Raw genomic sequence first — 21360 nt, 5'->3', positions numbered from 1 at the left:
GTTAGAAATTCTGTCAGGGGAAGGGGGCGTGTCCCTCCCTTGTGGTGGTGGGAGATGATTGGTGTGTCTGCTCATGCAGCATTGTCCATGAGTCATCTCTTGTCCATGACTCATGGACAAGCCTGATGCTGCTGCAGGACTTGTTAGTGTCCCTGTAGGTATGGGGACCCATAGTGGTTGGATTTTAAGGAGCCATTTTCTTTATTAAATATTCAAAACATTTTAAACAACCATATTACAAAAGGTCTTTAATTTTCATCAATAACAGCATCTAAAAAGTTTTTGGATCTGACAGTCTCCTTTTAACTTTTAAGTTACACGAAGAACACTTTTTCCCTTTTTATATTATTCATTTTGACAATTAGCAATAAAAAAAAGGCTTAACACATTACAAACACATTCACATAAACTATAGAATGTCCATCTTAAAGCCAAATAAAAATAAAGGCCTATTATTTATACACTTACCATGAGAATACCAAAATGTGTGAGGTGATTGCACAAGCAGACGGTCTCATTAGCATTGGACTCATTTATCAGCACCCGGCAGCCAGCTTGGCTCCAGCCTCCACTGCCAGCTGTTGAAAAGTAATATTGAATAATCAGTTGTTAAAGATTTGCTACAACTGAAAAAACAAGATTGTGAAAGCCCTATGAAGAAACAAGGGTCATATCTTATGGTATTGTGATAGATTTCATTATATGCACAGCACTCTGGGTACTAAGCAGTAAAGTAGCAAAGAATAAACTGTCCATTTCCCTGGCGGATATACAGAGTTTAGTTGATTTTATCACTTCCTCATACCTCAGACACAGGATTATACAATATATAGTGATCTTTTATAAACACTGACAGTAAACTGCTTATAGGTCATGCATTTAGTTTAACCCCTTAAAGGGGTATTCTGCCCCTAGACATCTTATCCCCTATCCAAAGGATAGGGGATAAGATGTCAGATCGCCTCGGTCCTGCTGCTGGGGACCCCTGGGATCCCCGCTGCGGCACCGCGCTCTCATTACAGCACAGAGCGATTTCGCTCTGTGCGTAATGACGGGCGATACGGGGGACGGAGCAGCGTGACGTCATGGCGCCGCCCCTCGTGACATCACGGCCCGTCCCCTTAATGCAAGTCTATGGGAGGGGGTTTGATGACCACCACGCCCCCTCCCATAGACTTGTATTGAAAGGGGCGGGCCGTGACGTCACGAGGGGCGGAGCCGTGACGTAACGATGCTCCGGCCCCTGTACTGCCCATCATTATGTGCAGAGCGAACTCGCTCTGTGCTGTAATGATAGCGCAGTGCCGCAGCGGGGATCCCAGGGGCTCCCCAGCAGCGGGACCGCGGTGATCTGACATCTTATCTCCTATCCTTTGGATAGGGGATAAGATGTCTAGGGGCGGAATACCCCTTTAAGGACCCAGGGTTCTTCCATTTTTGCACTTCCGTTTTTCCCTCCTTACATTTAAAAAATCATAACTCTTTACATTTTGCACCTAAAAATCCATATGATGGCTTATTTTTTGTGCCACCAATTCTTCTTTGTAATGACAGCAGTCATTTTACCCAAAGATCTACGGCGAAACGGAAAAAAAAATCATTGCTCGACAAAATTGAAGAAAAAACTTCATTTTGTAAATTTTGGGAGCTTCCGTTTCTACACAGTACAATTTTCGGTAAAAATGATACCTTATCATTATTCTGTAAGTCCATACGATTAAAACAATAACCTACTTATGTTGGTTTGATTTTGTCCTATTTCTGAAAAAAATCATAACTACATGTAGGAAAATTTATACGTTTAAAATTGTCATCTTCTGATCCCTATAACTTTTAAATTTTTTGCCGTATGGGGCGACATGAGGGCTCATTTTTTGCGCCATGATCTGAAGTTTTTAGTGGTACCATTTTTCTATTGAGCGGACTTATTGATCGCTTTTTATTCATTTTTTCATGATATAAAAAGTGACCAAAAATATGCTACCTTGGAAATGTATTTGTGCGTACGCCATTGACCGTGTGGTTAAATTAATTATACATTTTTATAATTCGGACATTTCCGCACGCGCCAATACCACATGATTTAAACTTTTATTTAGGAAGGGGTTAAATTATCTTTATTAACTTTTTTTTTCACTTTTTTTTTGCAGTGTTATAGCTCCCATGGGGGCTATAACACTGCACACACTGATCTTTTACATTGATCAACGGTTTCTCATAGTAAACCATTGATTGATGATTCTGCCGCTTGACAGCTCATGCCTGGTTCTCAGGCACTGAGCAGTCATTCGGCGATTGGACACCAGGAGGCAGGTAAGGAGACCCTCCTTGTGTCCTATAGCTGCTCCTCATGTCCTATAGCCCCCTGAGCAAACCGGCATTAGTTTAGTTTCACTTTAGACGTGGCAATCAACTTTGAACACCACGTTTAAAGGGTTAATAGCGCGCGGCACCGCGATCAGTGCCACGCCCTATTAGCCATAGGTCCTGGCCATTGCTAGGAGCCGGGACCACATTAAAGAACAATACAAAAGAGCGAGACTAATGGCTGGAGGGCAAAATATACAATAATCACTGATAGATTGCCAAAGGCAATCCAATAAAGGCCCTGAGGGTCCCAACCAAAAATTTACTAAATACAGGACTTTAATTTGCGGGTCCAAAAATATAATAATGAAAAAAGAAGGAAAAATCACACATTTAAAAACACTATGTGCTCCTAACTAATAGCTGAATTAGCAATAAGCCTTAATTCAGCTATTAGGAGCACATAGTGTTTTTAAATGTGTGATTTTTCCTTCTTTTTTCATTATTATATTTTTGGACCCGCAAATTAAAGTCCTGTATTTAGTAAATTTTGGGTTGGGACCCTCAGGGCCTTTATTGGATTGCCTTTGGCAATCTATCAGTGATTAGTCACATTAAAGAACAGGAGCGAACTCATGACATAACGGTATGGCATGGGTCCTTCAGAGGTTAATCATTAGAATCTTAAAGTGTACCTGCCACTAGCAAAAACTTTTTATATAATGTAGACAACACCATTATTTGTATATTTGCAATATACATTGGTAAAAAAAAAATGTGTATATTTTTGGGAGAAAAATGCTGTCCCTGCAGCTATTGCCTGTGTGTCTCTATAAGGAGTCCAAATACAGGAAGTGTGGGTAGGAAAAGCAGGGCTATGTGCAGCCTCCTGGCGTGTCAATCATCCTGCTGTGTGAGCCAGGAACATGTCACAGTGTACAGAGCCCCACTTGTCCTCAGTGCACAGAGCCCTGTTTGTCCACCCTCACTTACTGTACTTGGTCTCCTCACAGAGACACACAGGCAAAAGCTGCAGGGACAAAAATATTTTCAAACTAATGCATATTACAAATATACACATTGGCCCTCATTTACTATTCTAAACCCGACCTCTTTTGTCGGGTTTTTTTGTCGCATCTTTGTCTGCGCCATGTCGCAGACATCATGCGCCAGTCTGCGACACGATGCAACATTTTTTCCCGAGGACCCGATGTGGATTCTCCCAAACCCGAAAAAGGGGCGTTACCCGACATTTCTGAGCTTTCCCACATATTTATAAAGGTTTCCAACCCGAATTTGTTGTATTGTTGTGGATTTTTTCCCGACAGCTCAAAGGAGTTGGAAACCAAAACCAACAAAACCCACGTGCGACAAACAGGATGAGACATAATAATAAATACCAGGGGAAAAAAGCAGTCGGGTAAGAAAGCAAGATAGACTTACAACCTGATTTTCTAAGTAAATGAGGGCCATAATGTTATTTTCTCCCTTATATAAAAAGATTTGCTAATGACAAGTACACTTTAATTTTGTATTTTGTTAAATTTTTTTGCAAAATAACTTGAATAAGTAAAACATATAAATATAATTTCATGTTTCCAGAGAATTTAATGTTTTAGGGAAATTAAACAATTGCTGCTGAGTTCCCCCATTTATCACAGAAGAGGTCCCATCAGCGAAATAAAGAAAAATTTAGAAAAAATCTTTTAATAAAAAGGAACTTTCTAAAAAAAAAAAAAGGGTCTGCTCAAACTAAATGGTATACATGAATATAGCGTAATTTGAGACTATCACATATACTGTACATTTATTTGATAGGGATGGATTTTGAACTCTGGAAAACTATATAAACATGAACTTATAAAACAAGTTTTTTCTCGTCATTACACGGCTTAGGTATAAGGCCCCTTTCACACTACTGGCATGCCCCGTCAAATACGGCCGTCAAACTCTCTCTTTTTTTTTTTGCAGTTTTATGGCTGTCATTTTGACGGGTCATAATGAGCAATAACGGGTCCCGATGGACGTCCATCAGACGCCATTATTTTCAAAGAGAATAGCGGGAGAAAAAGACTTTGCAAGTACTATTTTTTCTCCAGCTATTCACAATCCAAAAATAACGGGCTTCACACTACCGGAGACGATAGTGTGAATGTAGCGTTACCTAGTACTGAGCGTAACAAAGCAGGTCTTAATAACACTAAGAAACAACTTACAATTTTTGTTCATATCCCAGTAGACACAGACTGGATCACCATTTTCCTAAAACAATAAGGTCAACAAATCTTAGTATTAAAGTGAACCTGTACTTACAAGATTTTGTTACATGTAACCCATAGGGTGGAGACAAAGTGATTTTTGAGCTCTTAGTGCTATTACTGAGCTCCGGAGAGCCCTTCCATTTTGCACAGCTAATTCTTATTCTCTTTATTTCAGAATGAAAAACCTGAGCTGGACTATAAATTAGGTGATTTACCATCATGTTAGAAATCACATATGTTATCGCTATCACATGGAGGGAAGTTGTTTAATGCAACAGTAACCATTGACCTGACACAATTATAATAATGGATGTCTAGCTTTGTATTGTTGGCAGTACTCTATACCCTATAAAATATAATTTTTTTTATTTTGAACACACAAGTAAAACTCTACTTCTCTTTTATTTTTGAATTTTGAATAATAGGTGAACACTTATAGGTGAAAACATGACTCACCTGACTCGAACGATGCTTAATAGTTATCTTTACGGGATCTGTAAGATCATGAATAGAAATATTTCCAATGCTACAGGCTACAACATAACTATTCAGTTTTTGAATGTTTCCAGTATTTAAAAGACGATCCTGTTAATACAGAAAAGATTATATTTATGAATTTGATTTATACAGCAATCCTTAATACTTTCTTAACAATAATTTACAGTCTATTGTTTGATATATCTATATATATTAGAATAAAATAGGTAATGGTAAACAACTGTAATATATGAAATGAGTCTTTACTTTCCAGACACCCTATGGGAACCGGTGGGATCATGGTCCCAGGTGGCACTTTTTCAGGGGCGGCACTTTGCTGACCCTTTTTGTGCCACTTGGGTCCATGCTTGAGCTGGCACTGTCGCTGCGCTGCGGTTGCTCATTGTTCTAAAGTGGTTGCAGCGCCGGCACAGCCTGAGCTGTTTAATAGCGCAGTGGCCACTTTAACACAGTGAGCCTGCGGCCAGCTGGCCCAGGTCTGACGAGGGATGTCGCACAAGTGACAGATCCACATAGGAGAATGTCAGTGAAGTCACTCGTCAGGCTGCCGCCGGAGAGAAGAAGCGCTGTGCAGGGCAGGTCAGTGTGTCTGTGTGTCTGTCTGTTTGTGTCTGTGTGTCAGGGGAATATGCTTCCTAATGTGGGGTAACTGCAACCTAATGTGGGAAAACTGCTACCTTATGTGGGGAAAATGCTACCTAATGTGGGGAAACTGCTACCTAATGTGGGGTAACTATGCTACCTAATGTGGGGAAACTGCTACCTAATATGGGAAAACTGCTACCTAATGTGGGGAAATAGCTACCTAATGTGAGAAAACTGCTACCTAATGTGGAGAAACTATGCAACCTAATGTGGGGAAACTGCTACTTACTGTAGGGAAACTGCTACCTAATGTGGGAAAACTGCTACCTAATGTGGGGAAACTGCTACCTAATGTGGGGAATCTATGCTACCTAATGTGGGGAATCTATGCTACCTAATGTGGGTAAACAATGTTACCTAATGTGGAGAAACTATGCTACCTAATGTTGGGAAACTGCTGCCTACCTTTTTTTTCCCGTTTTTTTTTTTTTTGGGGGGGGGGATGGGGGCAGCATTTCACTCTTGGACCCAGGCCGCATAATGTCTTGGGCCAGCTCTGGGTCCACATCCATGAAACAGCCATCACAACCTCTTGTGGCAGAAAGTTCTATGGTCTCACTGCTCTAACATTAATAAATAGAGACTAGAATAATCTCAAGACGTAGAGGATGCCCTTTTGTCACAGTAATTATCATAAGTATTAAAAGATTACTAGAGAGTGATGTACCGCTCATTCATATATTTGTACATTGTGTTCAAATCATCCCTAACCCATTGTTTGTTTTTTTTCAAAGTGAAATAACCCCAAGCTTGATAACCTGTTTGGTACTGCAGTCTACCCATTCCATTTAAGGGGTACTCCACTGGCCAGGCTTCCAGCTGCGTTTGGAACATTTAGTTCTGAACCCTGTGCGCACGTTGGGAAGTCAGCCACGTCCCCTCATGAAGTTAAGTACCTTGCTTGCACACATTGCAGTACGTTGTCCTTCTCATATGCTGGTGCCCAAAATTGTCGGTCTTGATGCTTCCCATGACTTTATTAGTTTTGAAGTTGAGTTTACTGTCCACCAATATCCCCAAGTAGTTTTCCGTAGTAGTTTTACCCAGTCTTTTATTATTTAACACATCATTGTTCAATTTGTTTTTACAGCACTAATGCATAACCTTACATTTATCCACATTAAACTTTATTTGCCATTTCTCTGCCAAAGCCTCTAAGTTCCTTAAATTCCTCTGTAGTATGATATTATCACGTTACCCAGTTTAGTGTCATCTGCAAATTCTTCTCTGTAACCCCTCTACAATGTCATTAAAAGGGTTGTCCAGGAAGGTGAAAAGGACCTACCTCTTCAGCTATCGGACATTGCGAGGGATTAGACCTGAACAAAATGATTGTGACTGGTACCTGCCCTCCTTCATCTCAGAAGGTATAATCCTGAGAAAAGGCCTGGACAGAGAAACAGGTAGGATTTTTTCTGCACCATGGATAACCCTTTTAATAAACATGTTGAAAATAACTGGCCTTCACTGTTTATTTTTAATCAAAAATGCTAAAACAGACATTTAACAGCCATGGAAACTATACAACTATACCTTCTCTGACAAGTACTGTTAGCAGGATGAGCCATACTTATAAGTGAAAACATGGGTTCAGTAAAAGGGTGACACTTTTACCATGCAGATCTGAAATCAGGTATAGGAAGTGTAGTAATAACTTCCAAATGCAAGTGCACTACATTATTTCTGTTTAAATGGGAAACACTTGTTACCATTTCAACCCTGCATCCTGTTTACAGTATGGGGAGAATTCAATTTTTTTCAGAGACTTTGTTCAGAATTCCATATTAATTGGCGGACACGTTACCAGTGAATGTGAAGTAGCAAAAACCTTGCAGCTTCCTTAACATAATGATAATGATATCCTTAGCTGTACCTAAGCTGTTTACAATGTGGAACAAAACACATTACAACAACTGTAAGATCACTTCCTAAATAGAATGGCTTGGATCTCTTATTGGCACCGACATACTGTACCACTGGATTGTTTAGTAAGGAAAACAAATATTTGTATTGCCATTGCGGATGCCTGAAACCTGCTGCTTACTGTATGAAGACGTGCCACAACTTTTTTCTCTATGTACATTATACACAATTAAATGGAAAAGTTAACTTTGACTGCAGGCATGTTATAGCTAAATCAAATTCTATTTGTTTTACCTTTTATGACTTAAGGCTGGGTTCACTTCATCATTTTTCATTTCCTTTCTCCAGATCCATTGAGGAGTCTGGGAAACTGAAAGGAAACTGAAATGAACAGATCCCATTGATTCCAATGGATGATTTATTTTTATACTCCGCTAACATCAGTTACGTTTAATGCATTTAATTATTTTGATGGAAAAAATACTGCTCATGCCGTAATTGTTTTTCCACCATAAATAACATCATAAAATTATAAATGTAACATTGAAGTCTATAATGACGGAGGTAACCTCCTTCTGTGATACTCTGATACCGTTCAGCTTGTGTGACCTGCCCTCCCTAAAGAACTGATCATTTTTGACCTCCTTACTTGCCCTATTGGTATCTCTAACATTAACATATTGTGAGAGATCTTGTAAGGCCTTTACAGCTCCCTTGGCCAGGAAAACTTTTGTATAAAGTAGTTACAGTATGTAGCAGTATTGGTAACAATAACAATATCCTACTAACCAGACAGGTTAGCTCAATATGGTCTTTTTCCCACTTGCTAATTTTTTTAATAAAGTTTACAATAATTATTAAGAGTCTGTATTTTTATTAACAGTTACTTGCCTGAAAAAGTCCAGCTTTGCTGAAGAAGGTGAACTGGGCTCTTGAAACTGTATAGAAATCACTTTGACTTAGGTTTGACAAAAGGCTGGATGGGAGGACAACAGATGCCAATGGATTGTCCGGACTTTTGTTCATGTCAATCTGATGAAAAATTACAATTACATATATAGCACAAACAGAAAAGCTCTTTTTGCATTTTCTCTAATACATGGAGGGCTCATCATGCTTTCGTTCTCCAACAATTAAAGGGAAGGATAGTATCTTGCAATACCATACAGTTTTTCTCAATATCCTTCTCCCATTCCTTGGACTAAAGTTGTAAAGATTTCATAGTTGTACAGATCTAAAATGGATTTCCTTGAAAAATTCATTAAAAATAGCATTAGCTTTCCTACGCTAACCAACAGTATAAAAAATCATAAACATAATTCTGTCTTCCTATCTTTTACTGACATTGATAATTTACTATACCTTTAAATCAGATGTGTTACTCTGAGGTCCAACGCTGAAGGATGAGCCATTGTATGAGGTAGCATTAACTTTGGAGACTCCCAAACACAAGTTACGTGACACGATGCTGACAGACTGTCCTGAGAACTGAATCTTTAAGGCCAAAGCTTCTATTGTTTTAAGCGCTCTAAAATAAACACAATAGCAGAAGAAATAAGGCTCAAGGAAAATATTACATGATTAAAATTCACTAACATTTGAGTTATTTTCTAATTCACTTCTTATCGTACTATTAAGCAGTATATTAAAGGGGATCTATTAGATGTATTAGACCTGCAGACACCATTGAAGATTACCAAAATTATAAATCTCAGGCAAGTGTCAAGGAGGCAGAGCCAAGCTGGACAAGTCCCATCGGCTGGCACATCTACTCTTTTGCACCCTCATACCAGGCTCTCCTTGAATGATGTTAAGGTGTGGTGAGCGAGAGTCTGTCATAAACGCTGTGAAATTGATTTAAACACCTGGCTGGCAGTATATCAGGTTTGGGATGCCAGAAGTAGGGTTGCAGTTAGTATGTGTGACTGATTATGAGGGTTGTAGGGGCCGGTGGCTGAAGTGTAACATCCCTGTAGTTAATTGACAGTTCCCAGTAACCACTACTTCAAATAAAGCAGCTATCCATGTCAAATCCCCAGGAATAAATATCTCAAAATCCAAGATTTATGAATAACAGCTTGTTCTTTGCTGATGTTGTGGATCCAATATAACAGAAGACAGTGATGATGATACAGACTGTGAATATCCCTTTCCATAGACACAATAGGTAGAGATACCTGGTGGTATGTCACTGCTGCATTCCTTTAACAATGTGAGGAATAAGAACTTGGGAATTGTTTAATTTGTAGTCCAAGTGTGAGTACTTATTTTAGGGGTGTCCATTGGGGTGTTCCATTCTAAATTTTGTAAAGTCCTACCCCTCACCTACATTTCCTTGGGTTACTCTAAGATGTCACTGACCTGAGGACCTCCAGACATTAGTCCGTTGCTTTGAAAAGGTTAGCCCAGAGGATACCTGAATCTAATCCTTCCTTTGCTAGAGGGCCCTTCAGCTTTGCTTTTGTCCCTAAAGCATCCACTTTTGTAATTACTAACCCTGTAGCGGTACACGCCAAAAAAGGTTTCAGCTTGTTGAAGAGACCTGGAAAGTGTAAGCGCTGCTGCTGGGTGATGTTCCCTGACCATAGGCCAGAGCCTAACTAACATGTGCTTTAGGTCCCTCCCCTGTCCATGGTGATTAGGAGAGAGACAAGACAGCCCTTAGCCCTTAATTGGCTGAAGGGTGGACATGAAATATGTTACAAGCTTTACACAGTGAAGATAAGGATTTTGGGAACAGAAAGTTAACCCCTTGCACTTGAATGCTTTTTGCATGCATTGAGCCAATATACTTGCCTAGCAATACATTAGCAGAAATAGACCTGAGACTGAGCTAGGGACCATTGAGGCAACAGCCACACGAACAGTGTTTATGGTAGCAAAAGGTGACCCTGCTTAGGGACACAACACAGGGCTTGGCTTACAGTTAAGGAGGAGCTGGAGGTTAGGGCAAGTGAGGAGTTGTGCTAGGATATTGCACGTGAGAAGCTTGGCCTCATTGACACTTGGCTGATTATTAAAAAGGTGATTTTTAGGTTTGGTAACCACCATCCTTATATCCTAACAGCTATCCAACAGTGTCTTCTTCTCTTATCCGGAAAGGAACCTGAAAGACTCTCTTGAATATACTGCATTAAGTGCATCCAATGCACGCATTTTTTTTTTTTTTGTACAATATTTCTATCTGTGGATAGGAAGAGCTCCTATGTGGAGAAAAGGAAAAAAAGAAAAATGACTTACTGAGAAGAGGATTTTGCTAGCACATTGTCTGAACTGCTCAGGATATTGGAAAACACGTTTACAACAGTTGAGCCCAGGTCAGAATTGATGTCAGCATCATTTACTATTTTCTTAAGAGTTTGAACAACATCATCAACTTTTTCTTGCGTCAGTTCCTGGCCGCTCCCGGTAAGGTTTAACAACTGATTAGCCAAATCTTCTGCATTATCTGTAAAAATATCCAGTGCTTAGTCCATATCCATATAAGGCATAACCTTCTCTTATCTTTCTCATACCCTTGTAAACAACTATCAAGAGTTTTAAAAAGTCCTTCTGTTCTCCAAAAACAGTGCCTCTTTTAGAAATAGGGGTATTTGTTTATGAAGCTTAGCCCACTCAATAAGCAAGAAAAAGGATATAAAATCCTCGGGTATATTCACCTGTAGTGCTAAAATTGCAACAAACATCCACCTTTAGATATTATGTCCTATTTAAATCATTCTGTGCTAAATATTTTCCTTTTCTACATTTATGACAGTTAAAGCCCCAACAGTTGGAGATCTAGACAGATGTAAATAATATATTTGCCTCTAGCCCCTCTATAAGAAGAAGAAATAAAAGCTTATTGCATCTTTTTATAAGGTTTTATGTGTTAATGTTTACAGTGAGCTTCTGAGCTCCCCCTATTGGTGGGAGCAGACACTAAAATTTTGTAATTTACACTAGGGCCATTTGTAGCAACTATTTCATTTTATTTTTCCTCACTTTTACACACTTGTTCAAACTGTTCTATTACATACCTGTGCAATTTTTCAGATCTGGCTCTCCCCAGTATGATGTATAGTTGTGTAGATCTAAATAGCTACAAAGAAAAGAAAAAAAAACTTACTACAAAGTATGTGGGAAAATAACACAACCAGAATTTCCATTTTGGCTAAAAGATATATATATATATATATATATATATATATATATATATATATATAATTGTTATTTTATTTAGATATTCGTGAAACCGTAAAAAATAAGTGATATATTAGTAAATTATTTTTAAAGATGTAAAAAATACAGCTGTTTTTATACACTGTGTGCACAGACAACCATTTTCTCATAGACTTACATAGCTCACATCAATTTAGCAAAAATGGGTGAAAATTTTTTCACAATTTTAGAGCCACATTTTTTATAAAATACACCTGAAAATATATTGTGTGAACATAGCCTATAGCTTGTTAGCAGATTTGACTGCCTATTATTCATAAGTCTCACCATGTCCTTGAAGCAGTAAATGGATTTTTTAGACATGGAATAATTGCAGTTGTTATTGGCTTTGTAGGAGGCCACCGGTATGAGGTTGGGTCTTCTTTACTTTCACAATGTTCTGAAAGGAATAGGAAATTGAAGGAAGCTTATTAATGGTGCTGTAGAATTTTTTTAATGTTTTGTGCAAAACATATTTAATAAATGTTAATGTTATTATTGATAAATATTTTAGAATGACACAACAGCCATACAATCACAAAATTCTTTAGGTATAAAATGTTATTAAAAGAAAAACAGTATTAATAATATTAATAAGAAGAAGCAGCTTGAAACAGAACAACGTAGAAACAATGACTTATCTGTTGCATTGTTCCTAGAGGGAAACCCAAAGGATACTTTGACACACAGAATTTTGGTTAAAATTTCTAGCCAAAACTATCAGTGGAATCCAACAGGGAGAAAAATTACAATATGAAGATTTGCACCTTCTTTTGTGTTTTGGAAACACTCCTGGTTTTGGCTAAAATACTAACAAAAATACTGATCGATCAAATAGTGAATCCTAAGTGTGAACCCAGCTTTAGTGTCACTGCATTCAAAATATACATAATTAGTTTTTGGGGTTCTTTTTTAGTTTTGCTGTGGTTTTTAAGTGCTTTTCTCTAGCTTAAAAAATCGTTAAGGCATATTGTATGATATATATTTTTCTCAATCGATATTGTGAATCAAAACAAATGAAACATTTGTACAAACTATTTTTTGCTTGGTATTTACCTGTCATTTCAATATTCAGTGGCTTAGTGATGGGGGGGGGGGGGGCAGGGGACTGCACCGGGTGACACCAGCCTGTTGTTGTGACAACAAGTCACTAGAACCCATCCCCCATCCTCAGATCGCTGCGAGCCTGAAAACACAACCCCCTCCCTTCCACCCCACCCCCGTACTCATCCTCCAGCAGCGATCTGGCACAGCAAGGGTTAGCGTGACGGGACATCAGCAGCGGTTGGGTGGAGCTAGATGGACGGCTTGGCACATTATCTTTGGATGCACCCCTGCTTGGAGGCAGCCAGACATGATGTTGCACAGTAATGTGAAAGGCAATGATGCACACATGAGGCACAGTAAGGGGGAGGGGTTATAAGACTAAAATGAATCATTGCAGCCTCATCACCCCCAAACCCCCTTATTCCTGTGCCTCATCATGTCTGTATCATCACACTCCCCCCCCCCATTACCGTGCCTCATGTTTGCCGCATCAACCCCCAGCCCTCACATTATTGTGCATCATATGATGATGCAGACATGAAGACATGATGAGGCACAGGAATGTTGGGGTTGGGGGCACGTTCTTTATGGGCTACAGCATGACATTCTATTATATTCATAGGATAGTATATTTAGGTGCTACAGTGTATGGCAGTATTATATTCATAGGGTAGAGCATGTGGTAGTATAATATTCATAGGGTATAGTGTGTGTGGTAGTATTATATTCAGAGGGCCCAGTGTGTGGTAGTATTTTATTTAGGTGGTACATTGAGTAGCAGTATTATATTCAGGAGAAAATCTGTGGCAGTATTTAATTCAGAGGGTACAGTGTGTGGTAGTAATATATCCAGAAGACACAGTGTGTGGTAGTATTATATTCAGAGGGCACAGTGTGTGGCAGTATTATATATTTAGAGGGTACAGTTTGTGATAGTATTATATTCATAGGGTGCGGTGTGTGATAGTATTATATTTAGAGGGTGCAGTGTGTGGCAGTATTATATTATTGTATTCAAGGGGTGCAGTGTGTGGCAGTATTATATTCAGAAGGTGCAGTGTGTGGCAGTATTATACTCAGGGGCACAATATGTGGCAGGGTTATATTAATTATTGTGTTTTGTATTGAGGAGCCAATGCTATCTGGATGTCAATTTCTACAGAGAGAAGATTTAGCTGGAACAAGTCATTATGGTATGTACTAGCTGAATTAGATAAGGGAAGACAATAGAGAAGACGTCACTGATATTATTGTGTATTCTGCTTCACTATGTCCCATCCAAGCTGTAGTCACTTGTAAGTTCTGCAATAATGATGGATGAAACAACAACTCCCAGCATACCCTTAGCACTTCTGAGGTCATACTGGGAGCTGTAGTTTCAAATGTTAAAAACTTCTTCAGCACTGTCCACTTACTTGGCAATTAGTATATTCGATTATTATATTTGAAATAATTCCCTGACATACTTCACAGTGGGCGTCCATCACAAAAGGTGAAAAAAAATACTTTGTGGGGGGGGGGGGCTTTGCTCAAGGGGTATAGGATGACACCATCTTTTACCGCACCGGATGACACCAACCTTAGCAACACCACTGTCAATATTATCAGGAGTTCACAACTGATTGATTTTTTTTTTAAACCTATGATACCATTTACTACATACTATATACACTTACCAACTGGATAAACGTCAACTGCTTTAAGGGTAAGGCCAACGGGTTGGCTGCCATTAATTTTTTTCAATATATCATCTTTTTCCAAAACAACATTATTACTGTTGTTATACACCAGAAGGGCCCAGATATAGTAACTGAAAAAAAAAGTTATTGAAGCTAGATACATTTGTTAAAATAGCATGGAACAATTTGATGATGATCTTTTCATGTGGAACACTGTATATCTCTCTTAGCCCTGGGAATACATGGGTTGGGAGTCCTGTCCCTCCCTTATTCAGAGCTGTTGTCCACTTTTTTTTACTAGGTCATAATGTGTATCATTGCACTTTTACTATACTTTAGTCATTAATAGGGTTGTCCGTGGAATAGAAAAGGTGTTGCCTTTTCTGTTCTTCAGTACTTCATTTCTGCCTTCAACAAGCCTCAGAAGTAAATTAACATTGTGCAGCTACTGGACATCACATGGGGGGTGTGATTTATCCTGCACGCAATGACTAGGACTCAGTATCTGCCCCCTCTCATCTTGGTAACCCCCTGGCCCCTTTATAATTCTGATATGTGCCAAGGGTAAAAGTGGACCCCCAGGGTTTAGATAGGGTAATACCTTTTCTGCTCCTTGGACAATCTCTTTAAAAAGAACATGTGACCAACCCCAAACATTAAGATTGCATGACCATTTAAAGGTTTATTCCAGGAAAAAACTTTTTTTTTTTATATCAACTGGCTCCAGAAGTTTAAACAGATTTGTAAATTACTTCTATAAAAAAAAAATCTTAATCCTTTCAATAATTATCAGCTGCTGAAGTTGAGTTGTTGTTTTCTGTCTGGCAACAGTGCTCTCTATTGACATCTCTGCTTGTCTCGGGAACTGCACAGAATAGAAGAGGTTTGCTGTGAGGATTTGCTTCTAAACTGGGTGGTTCCCGAGACACGTGTCATCAGAGAGCACTTAGACAGAAAAGAACAACTCAACTTCAACAGCTCATAAGTACTGAAAGGATTAAGATTTTTTTAATAGAAGTAATTTAGAAATCTGTTTAACTTTCTGGAGCCTGTTGATATATAAAACATTTTTTTCCTGGATAAACCCTTTAATAGCTTAGGGTGCCCTGATCAAGCAACTTCAGTCAATATGCCCCTTCTGCCTGTTAACTTACCTTTGGTTTCTGGTGTCTTCTACACCTCTACGGAATCTTGCAAGTTTCTGCTGAAAGCTAAAAGGAAAATAAAACATAAATGAGTAATTGTTACAATAGTCTCATACAACAATGTTTGTATACAGTATGTGTATGTTTCAGATTACGCTCACGCAATGTTTTTTTTATTTTTTACTTTTGCTCAGTTTTGGTAGCTGTCAAAAAAATTATAATTTTTTGTAAAAAGCTATTCTATAAAAATTGAGTAAAAAGTGTTTCAATGTTTTTCAGCATTTTTTTTTAAATATATATTTTACATCTGGTTTATTTATTTCAGACTTTTTTTTACCTAAAGGTGGCTAAGAAAATGGCTAATTTTTCCAGCTCATGTGTGTACTGATTGCCAATTTCTATTGTCAAAACTGTCAGTAATCATCTGAAAACACACAAGTAAACACAATACGCATGAGGAGACCAAATAGTGGCTGAATGACACAGCCTGGAGTTGGCGGCAGTATATAATGGCTGAATGACACAGCCTGGAGTTTGCGGAAGCATGAGGAGAACATATAGTGGCTTAATGACACAGCCTGGAGTTGGTAGCAGCATACATACAGTGGGAGAATGACACAGCCTGGAGTTGGCAGCAGCATATAATGGCTGAATGACACAGCCTGGAGTTTGCGGCAGCATGAGGAGAACATATAATGGCTGAATGACACAGCCTGGAGTTTGCAGCAGCATGAGGAGAACATATAGTGGCTGAATGACACAGCCCGGAGTTTGCAGAAGCATGAGGAGACCACATAGTGGCTGAATGACACAGCCTGGAGTTGGCGGCAGTATACAGTGGCTGAATGACACAGCCTGGAGTTAGCGGCAGCATATAATGGCTGAATGACACAGCCTGGAGTTTGCGGCAGCATGAGGAGAACATATAGTGGCTGAATGACACAGCCCGGAGTTTGCAGAAGCATGAGGAGACCACATAGTGGCTTAATGACACAGCCTGGAGTTGGCGGCAGCATACAGTGGCTGAATGACACAGCCTGGAGTTGGTGGCAGCATATAATGGCTGAATGACACAGCCTGGAGTTTGCAGCAACATGAGGAGAACATATAGTGGCTGAATGACACAGCCTGGAGTTGGCAGAAGCATGAGGGGACCACATAGTGGCTGAATGACACAGTCTGGAGTTGGCGGCAGCATACAGTGACTGAATGACACAGCCTTGAGTTTGCAGCAGCATGAGGAGAACATATAGTGGCTGAATGACATAGCCTGGAGGTGGCGGCAGCATGAGGAGAATATATAGTGGCTGAATGACACAGTTTGGAGGTGGCGGCAGCATGAGTAGACCATATAGTGCCTGAATGATACAGCGTAGAGGTAGTAGCAGCATGAGGAGACCATATAGTGTCTGAATGACACAGCGTGGAGGTGGCGGCAGCATGAGGAGACCATATAGTGCCTGAATGACACAGCGTGGAGGTGGTGGAAGCATGAAGAGACCATATAGTGGCTGAATGGCACAGCCTGGAGTTGGCGTTAGCATAAGGAGACCACATAGTGGCTGAATGACACAGCCTGGAGTTTGCAGCAGCATGAGGAGAACATATAGTGGCTGAATGACACAGCCTGGAGTTGGTGGCAGCATATAATGGCTGAATGACACAGCCTGGAGTTTGCGGCAGCATGAGGAGAACATATAGTGGCTGAATGACAGAGCCTGGAGTTGGCGGCAGCATATAATGGCTGAATGACACAGCCTGGAGTTTGCGGCAGCATGAGGAGAACATATAGTGGCTGAATGACACAGCCCGGAGTTTGCAGAAGCATGAGGAGACCACATAGTGGCTTAATGACACAGCCTGGAGTTGGCGGCAGCATACAGTGGCTGAATGACACAGCCTGGAGTTGGTGGCAGCATATAATGGCTGAATGACACAGCCTGGAGTTTGCAGCAACATGAGGAGAACATATAGTGGCTGAATGACACAGCCTGGAGTTGGCAGAAGCATGAGGGGACCACATAGTGGCTGAATGACACAGTCTGGAGTTGGCGGCAGCATACAGTGACTGAATGACACAGCCTTGAGTTTGCAGCAGCATGAGGAGAACATATAGTGGCTGAATGACATAGCCTGGAGGTGGCGGCAGCATGAGGAGAATATATAGTGGCTGAATGACACAGTTTGGAGGTGGCGGCAGCATGAGGAGACCATATAGTGCCTGAATGATACAGCGTAGAGGTAGTAGCAGCATAAGGAGACCATATAGTGTCTGAATGACACAGCGTGGAGGTGGCGGCAGCATGAGGAGACTATATAGTGCCTGAATGACACAGCGTGGAGGTGGTGGAAGCATGAAGAGACCATATAGTGGCTGAATGGCACAGCCTGGAGTTGGCGTTAGCATAAGGAAACCACATAGTGGCTGAATGACACAGCCTGGAGTTTGCAGCAGCATGAGGAGAACATATAGTGGCTGAATGACACAGCCTGGAGGTGGAGGCAGCATGAGACCATATAGTGGCTGAATGACACAGTGTGGAGGTGGCGGCAGCATGAGGAGACCATATAGTGCCTGAATGATACAGCGTAGAGGTGGTAGCAGCATGAGGAGACCATATAGTGGCTTAATGACACAGCGTGGAGGTGGTGGAAGCATGAGGAGACCCTATAGTGCCTGAATGACATAGCTTGGAGGTGGTGGACGCATAAAGAGAACATATAGTGGCTGAATGACACAGCCTGGAGTTGGTGTCAGCATAAGGAGACCACATAGTGGCTGAATGGCACATCCTGTAGTTGGCGGCAGCATGAGGAGACCATATAGTGGCTGATTGACACAGCCTGGAGTTTGCGGCAGCATGAGGAGAACATAAAGTGGCTGAATGACACAGCCTGGAAGTTGCGTAAGCATGAGGAAACCATAGAGTGGCTGAAAGACACAGCCTGGAGTTGGCTGCAGCATGATGAGACCACAAAGTGGCTGAATGACATAGCCTGGAGTTGGCCGCAGCATATAGTGGCTGAATGACACAGCCTGGAGTTAGCGGCAGCATGAGGAGAACATATAGTGGCTGAATGACACAGGCTGGAGGTGGCAGCACCATGAGGAGAACATATGGTGGCAGTATGAGACAGCTTGGAGCTGGCATCAGCATGAGGAGAATATATGATGGTGGCAGTATGAGACAGCTTGGATCTGGCATCAGCATGAGAAGAACATATGGTGGCAGAATGAGACAGCCTGGAGGTGGCAGCAGCAACATCAGGAGTCCTTAAAGTGACCCGGTAACAGAGTGGTGCGGTGGGCGGTAATACCAGTACCCGGTGATGAAGGTGGGTGGAAAAAGGAGAACTTGGCATCAGATGTGTGGCATCAGGTGGGTGGCAGGATCAGAATAGTAGCTGAGGCAGGTAGGCAGAAGAAAACGGTCGCTTTTGTAAGAGTGTTAGTGTGCACAAGTAAGTATTGAGGATATGCATTAGGTATAACTTAACTTTTAATAATATACTTAGGATAAAATATATAGACCCAAAAAAATTTTTTAAAATCAAACAAAAGGAAAGGTGTGCAAAAAAACACCATGTGTCACCTACACCACCAAGTATTGATTTGATGCAAAGACCTCTAAAAGGTGGAAGGGAACAACGTATGGTCCATTGTAACCAGTTTGGGGAAAAACTTCCCCTGTAAGGCCCTACTCTCGCATTATGAATTCCCTTCTTGGCAAGTGTTACTCGCTCTTAAAAGGGCGATCCACAAATAGGGATTGGTTCCTGTGTGGGGCCGCCCTTTTTAAGAAGAGTAATCCATATTTGTGAAGTGTTGGTGTGGCACCATGGTCAATCTACTCATGCATCTGGCATTGGTGGGTGGAAATCCTGGCTGATCCATGCCTGATTCATCTTTACAAAGGTCAGTCTCTCCCTATTTTTTCATGGACAGACGAGTTCTCCTTGGGGTTACTATGGCCCCCGCCACACTAAACACCCGCTCTCATGGCACACTACTTGCCGGCAGGACAGCTTTTCCAGGGCAAACTCAGCTTTTCCAGGACAAATCAAATTTGGATGCCCAGAAGTCGTGAGGTGGTGGGGAGTGGCATGTCACTGGGTGATGCAGCAGGCTGGACCACCACATCGGAGCCATGGTTCTCCAAGGCCGCTTTATAGTGACGCTGCATGTGTTGACAAAGGGTCGTGGTGCCAACATTGGGACCCTGGCCACGCTTCACCTTCTGCCGACACATCTTACATGTGGCCAGGTTAACACCCTCCATGAAAAATCGGCCACACTACCGATTAGCTGATTTTCCCACCAACAGTCTGCACTGATTGACTGCTATTTTACCGCCGACTCCAGGAACCACTGTTCCACTACCTCCCGGGAAGGTAGGCTGCCGCAGGTGGTCTACCCCGAGCACGCTCAGCTGCCGCCTCACGGGCAACCTGCAACCCTCTTCTCCTGATGATGATGAAGCCCCTTCTGCACCCGAGTCCCAAATGTGCGATCAGCTTCCTCATCATCGAGTTGTGTCTGCATGTCACTGATGTCCTACTCAGGTTCCTCAAAAGTGTCTGCTTCAGTGGCCTGAACGCTCGCAAAACCACCTCCCACGCTACTATCCTCATCACTACTTGTCCGCCTAGTGAAGGAAGCGGCAGATATCTCCTCCTCTTCTTGGCTGGGCTGTAGCTGCTGACTGTCCTCTAGTAGATCATCCTCACTAAATAGTGGAACTGAACCCACAGCATAGGATACTTCTGTGGAGGAGGAAACAGCAGAGGACAGAGGCAATGGGACGACAGGGACTGCCAACTGAGGGTTGTGTCTGAGGAACCCACTGACAGTTGACTGGGGGTGTCAAATGTCACTTGTGATGAAGTGGATGACCAATCGATGACGGCAGATGTTGCTGGTAGAGACACAACCACTAGCTGGTACCGGGAGCTCAGGCCTCTCGCTTTGACTCCTGCTGCCACTCGCCCCTAGTCTACTGCGATCTCTGCCTGATGAATTTAGGCCTCTGACACTCCTCTGTGCATGTCCTGGCACTTCTCTGCCTTACATACTTAGTGCATATATGAGGGGAGTACAGTACGCTCCACTACGTTTAAAACAGTATTTGTCTACAACACCAGCAGGTGTGTACTTTTGCCTGGCCTTTCACAGTATCTAGGTCCTTAAGACTTTAAAAGGAACAAAATTGTACACCATTTAGATGTAGAGACAGGTTACACTTAATAGAGGAAAATATGCTTTTAGTGCTTTGCTCACCCTAACTGGCTAGCTACTATTAGCTTTCCAGTTGTTGTACACACCAGTGCTGCAGCACACAGTAGCTGTGTACTACACTCAAAATTCCACTCTCTCTCTCTCAATCTCAATCCTTTCCCTATCAGTTCTTCTAGGCTGGATTTGGGCTTGAGGTGAATAGCTGCTGTAAAAAAGCTTTTCTGTGCAACTCACTGCTCTGTCCCTCTCTGATATAGAACGCTCATGTGACTGGGAGGTGAATCGCTGCTGTAAAAATGCTTTTCTATGCAACACACACTGCTGTCTGCCCCCCCCCCCTCTCTCTCTGCAATAAAAGGCTGAAGTGACTGGCCACAAGATGGCTGCCGATTATATAGGGCTGTGACATCACAAGGGTGGCAGGCTGCTGATAAGCTGCAGGCTGCATGTGATTAAGGGTCATCCTGCCTACCAGCTTT

General features: G+C 41.4%; 1 protein-coding gene across 10 annotated transcripts in view; it reads right to left on the bottom strand.

Moving 5' to 3' along the window:
* Nucleotides 1-21360, bottom strand: part of ADGRG6 (adhesion G protein-coupled receptor G6) — a 211070-nt gene that overhangs the window by 30240 nt on the left and 159470 nt on the right. For all 10 annotated transcript variants that reach the window (XM_056567247.1, XM_056567246.1, XM_056567249.1 and 7 more), the window contains 10 exons: nt 15655-15711; nt 14498-14631; nt 12063-12174; nt 11594-11655; nt 10815-11022; nt 8937-9102; nt 8466-8606; nt 5025-5153; nt 4524-4569; nt 469-578 (listed from right to left, as the gene is read on the bottom strand). In XM_056567247.1, the coding sequence (XP_056423222.1) occupies nt 469-578; nt 4524-4569; nt 5025-5153; nt 8466-8606; nt 8937-9102; nt 10815-11022; nt 11594-11655; nt 12063-12174; nt 14498-14631; nt 15655-15711 (1165 nt within the window). The remainder of the gene's footprint in view (nt 1-468; nt 579-4523; nt 4570-5024; nt 5154-8465; nt 8607-8936; nt 9103-10814; nt 11023-11593; nt 11656-12062; nt 12175-14497; nt 14632-15654; nt 15712-21360) is intronic.

Source organism: Hyla sarda, chromosome 3 (genome assembly GCF_029499605.1).
Source record: "Hyla sarda isolate aHylSar1 chromosome 3, aHylSar1.hap1, whole genome shotgun sequence".
Classification (NCBI taxonomy): domain Eukaryota; kingdom Metazoa; phylum Chordata; class Amphibia; order Anura; family Hylidae; genus Hyla; species Hyla sarda.
The sequence above is the reverse complement of the archived record's forward strand: the minus strand, read 5'-3'. Positions and strand labels throughout refer to the sequence as shown.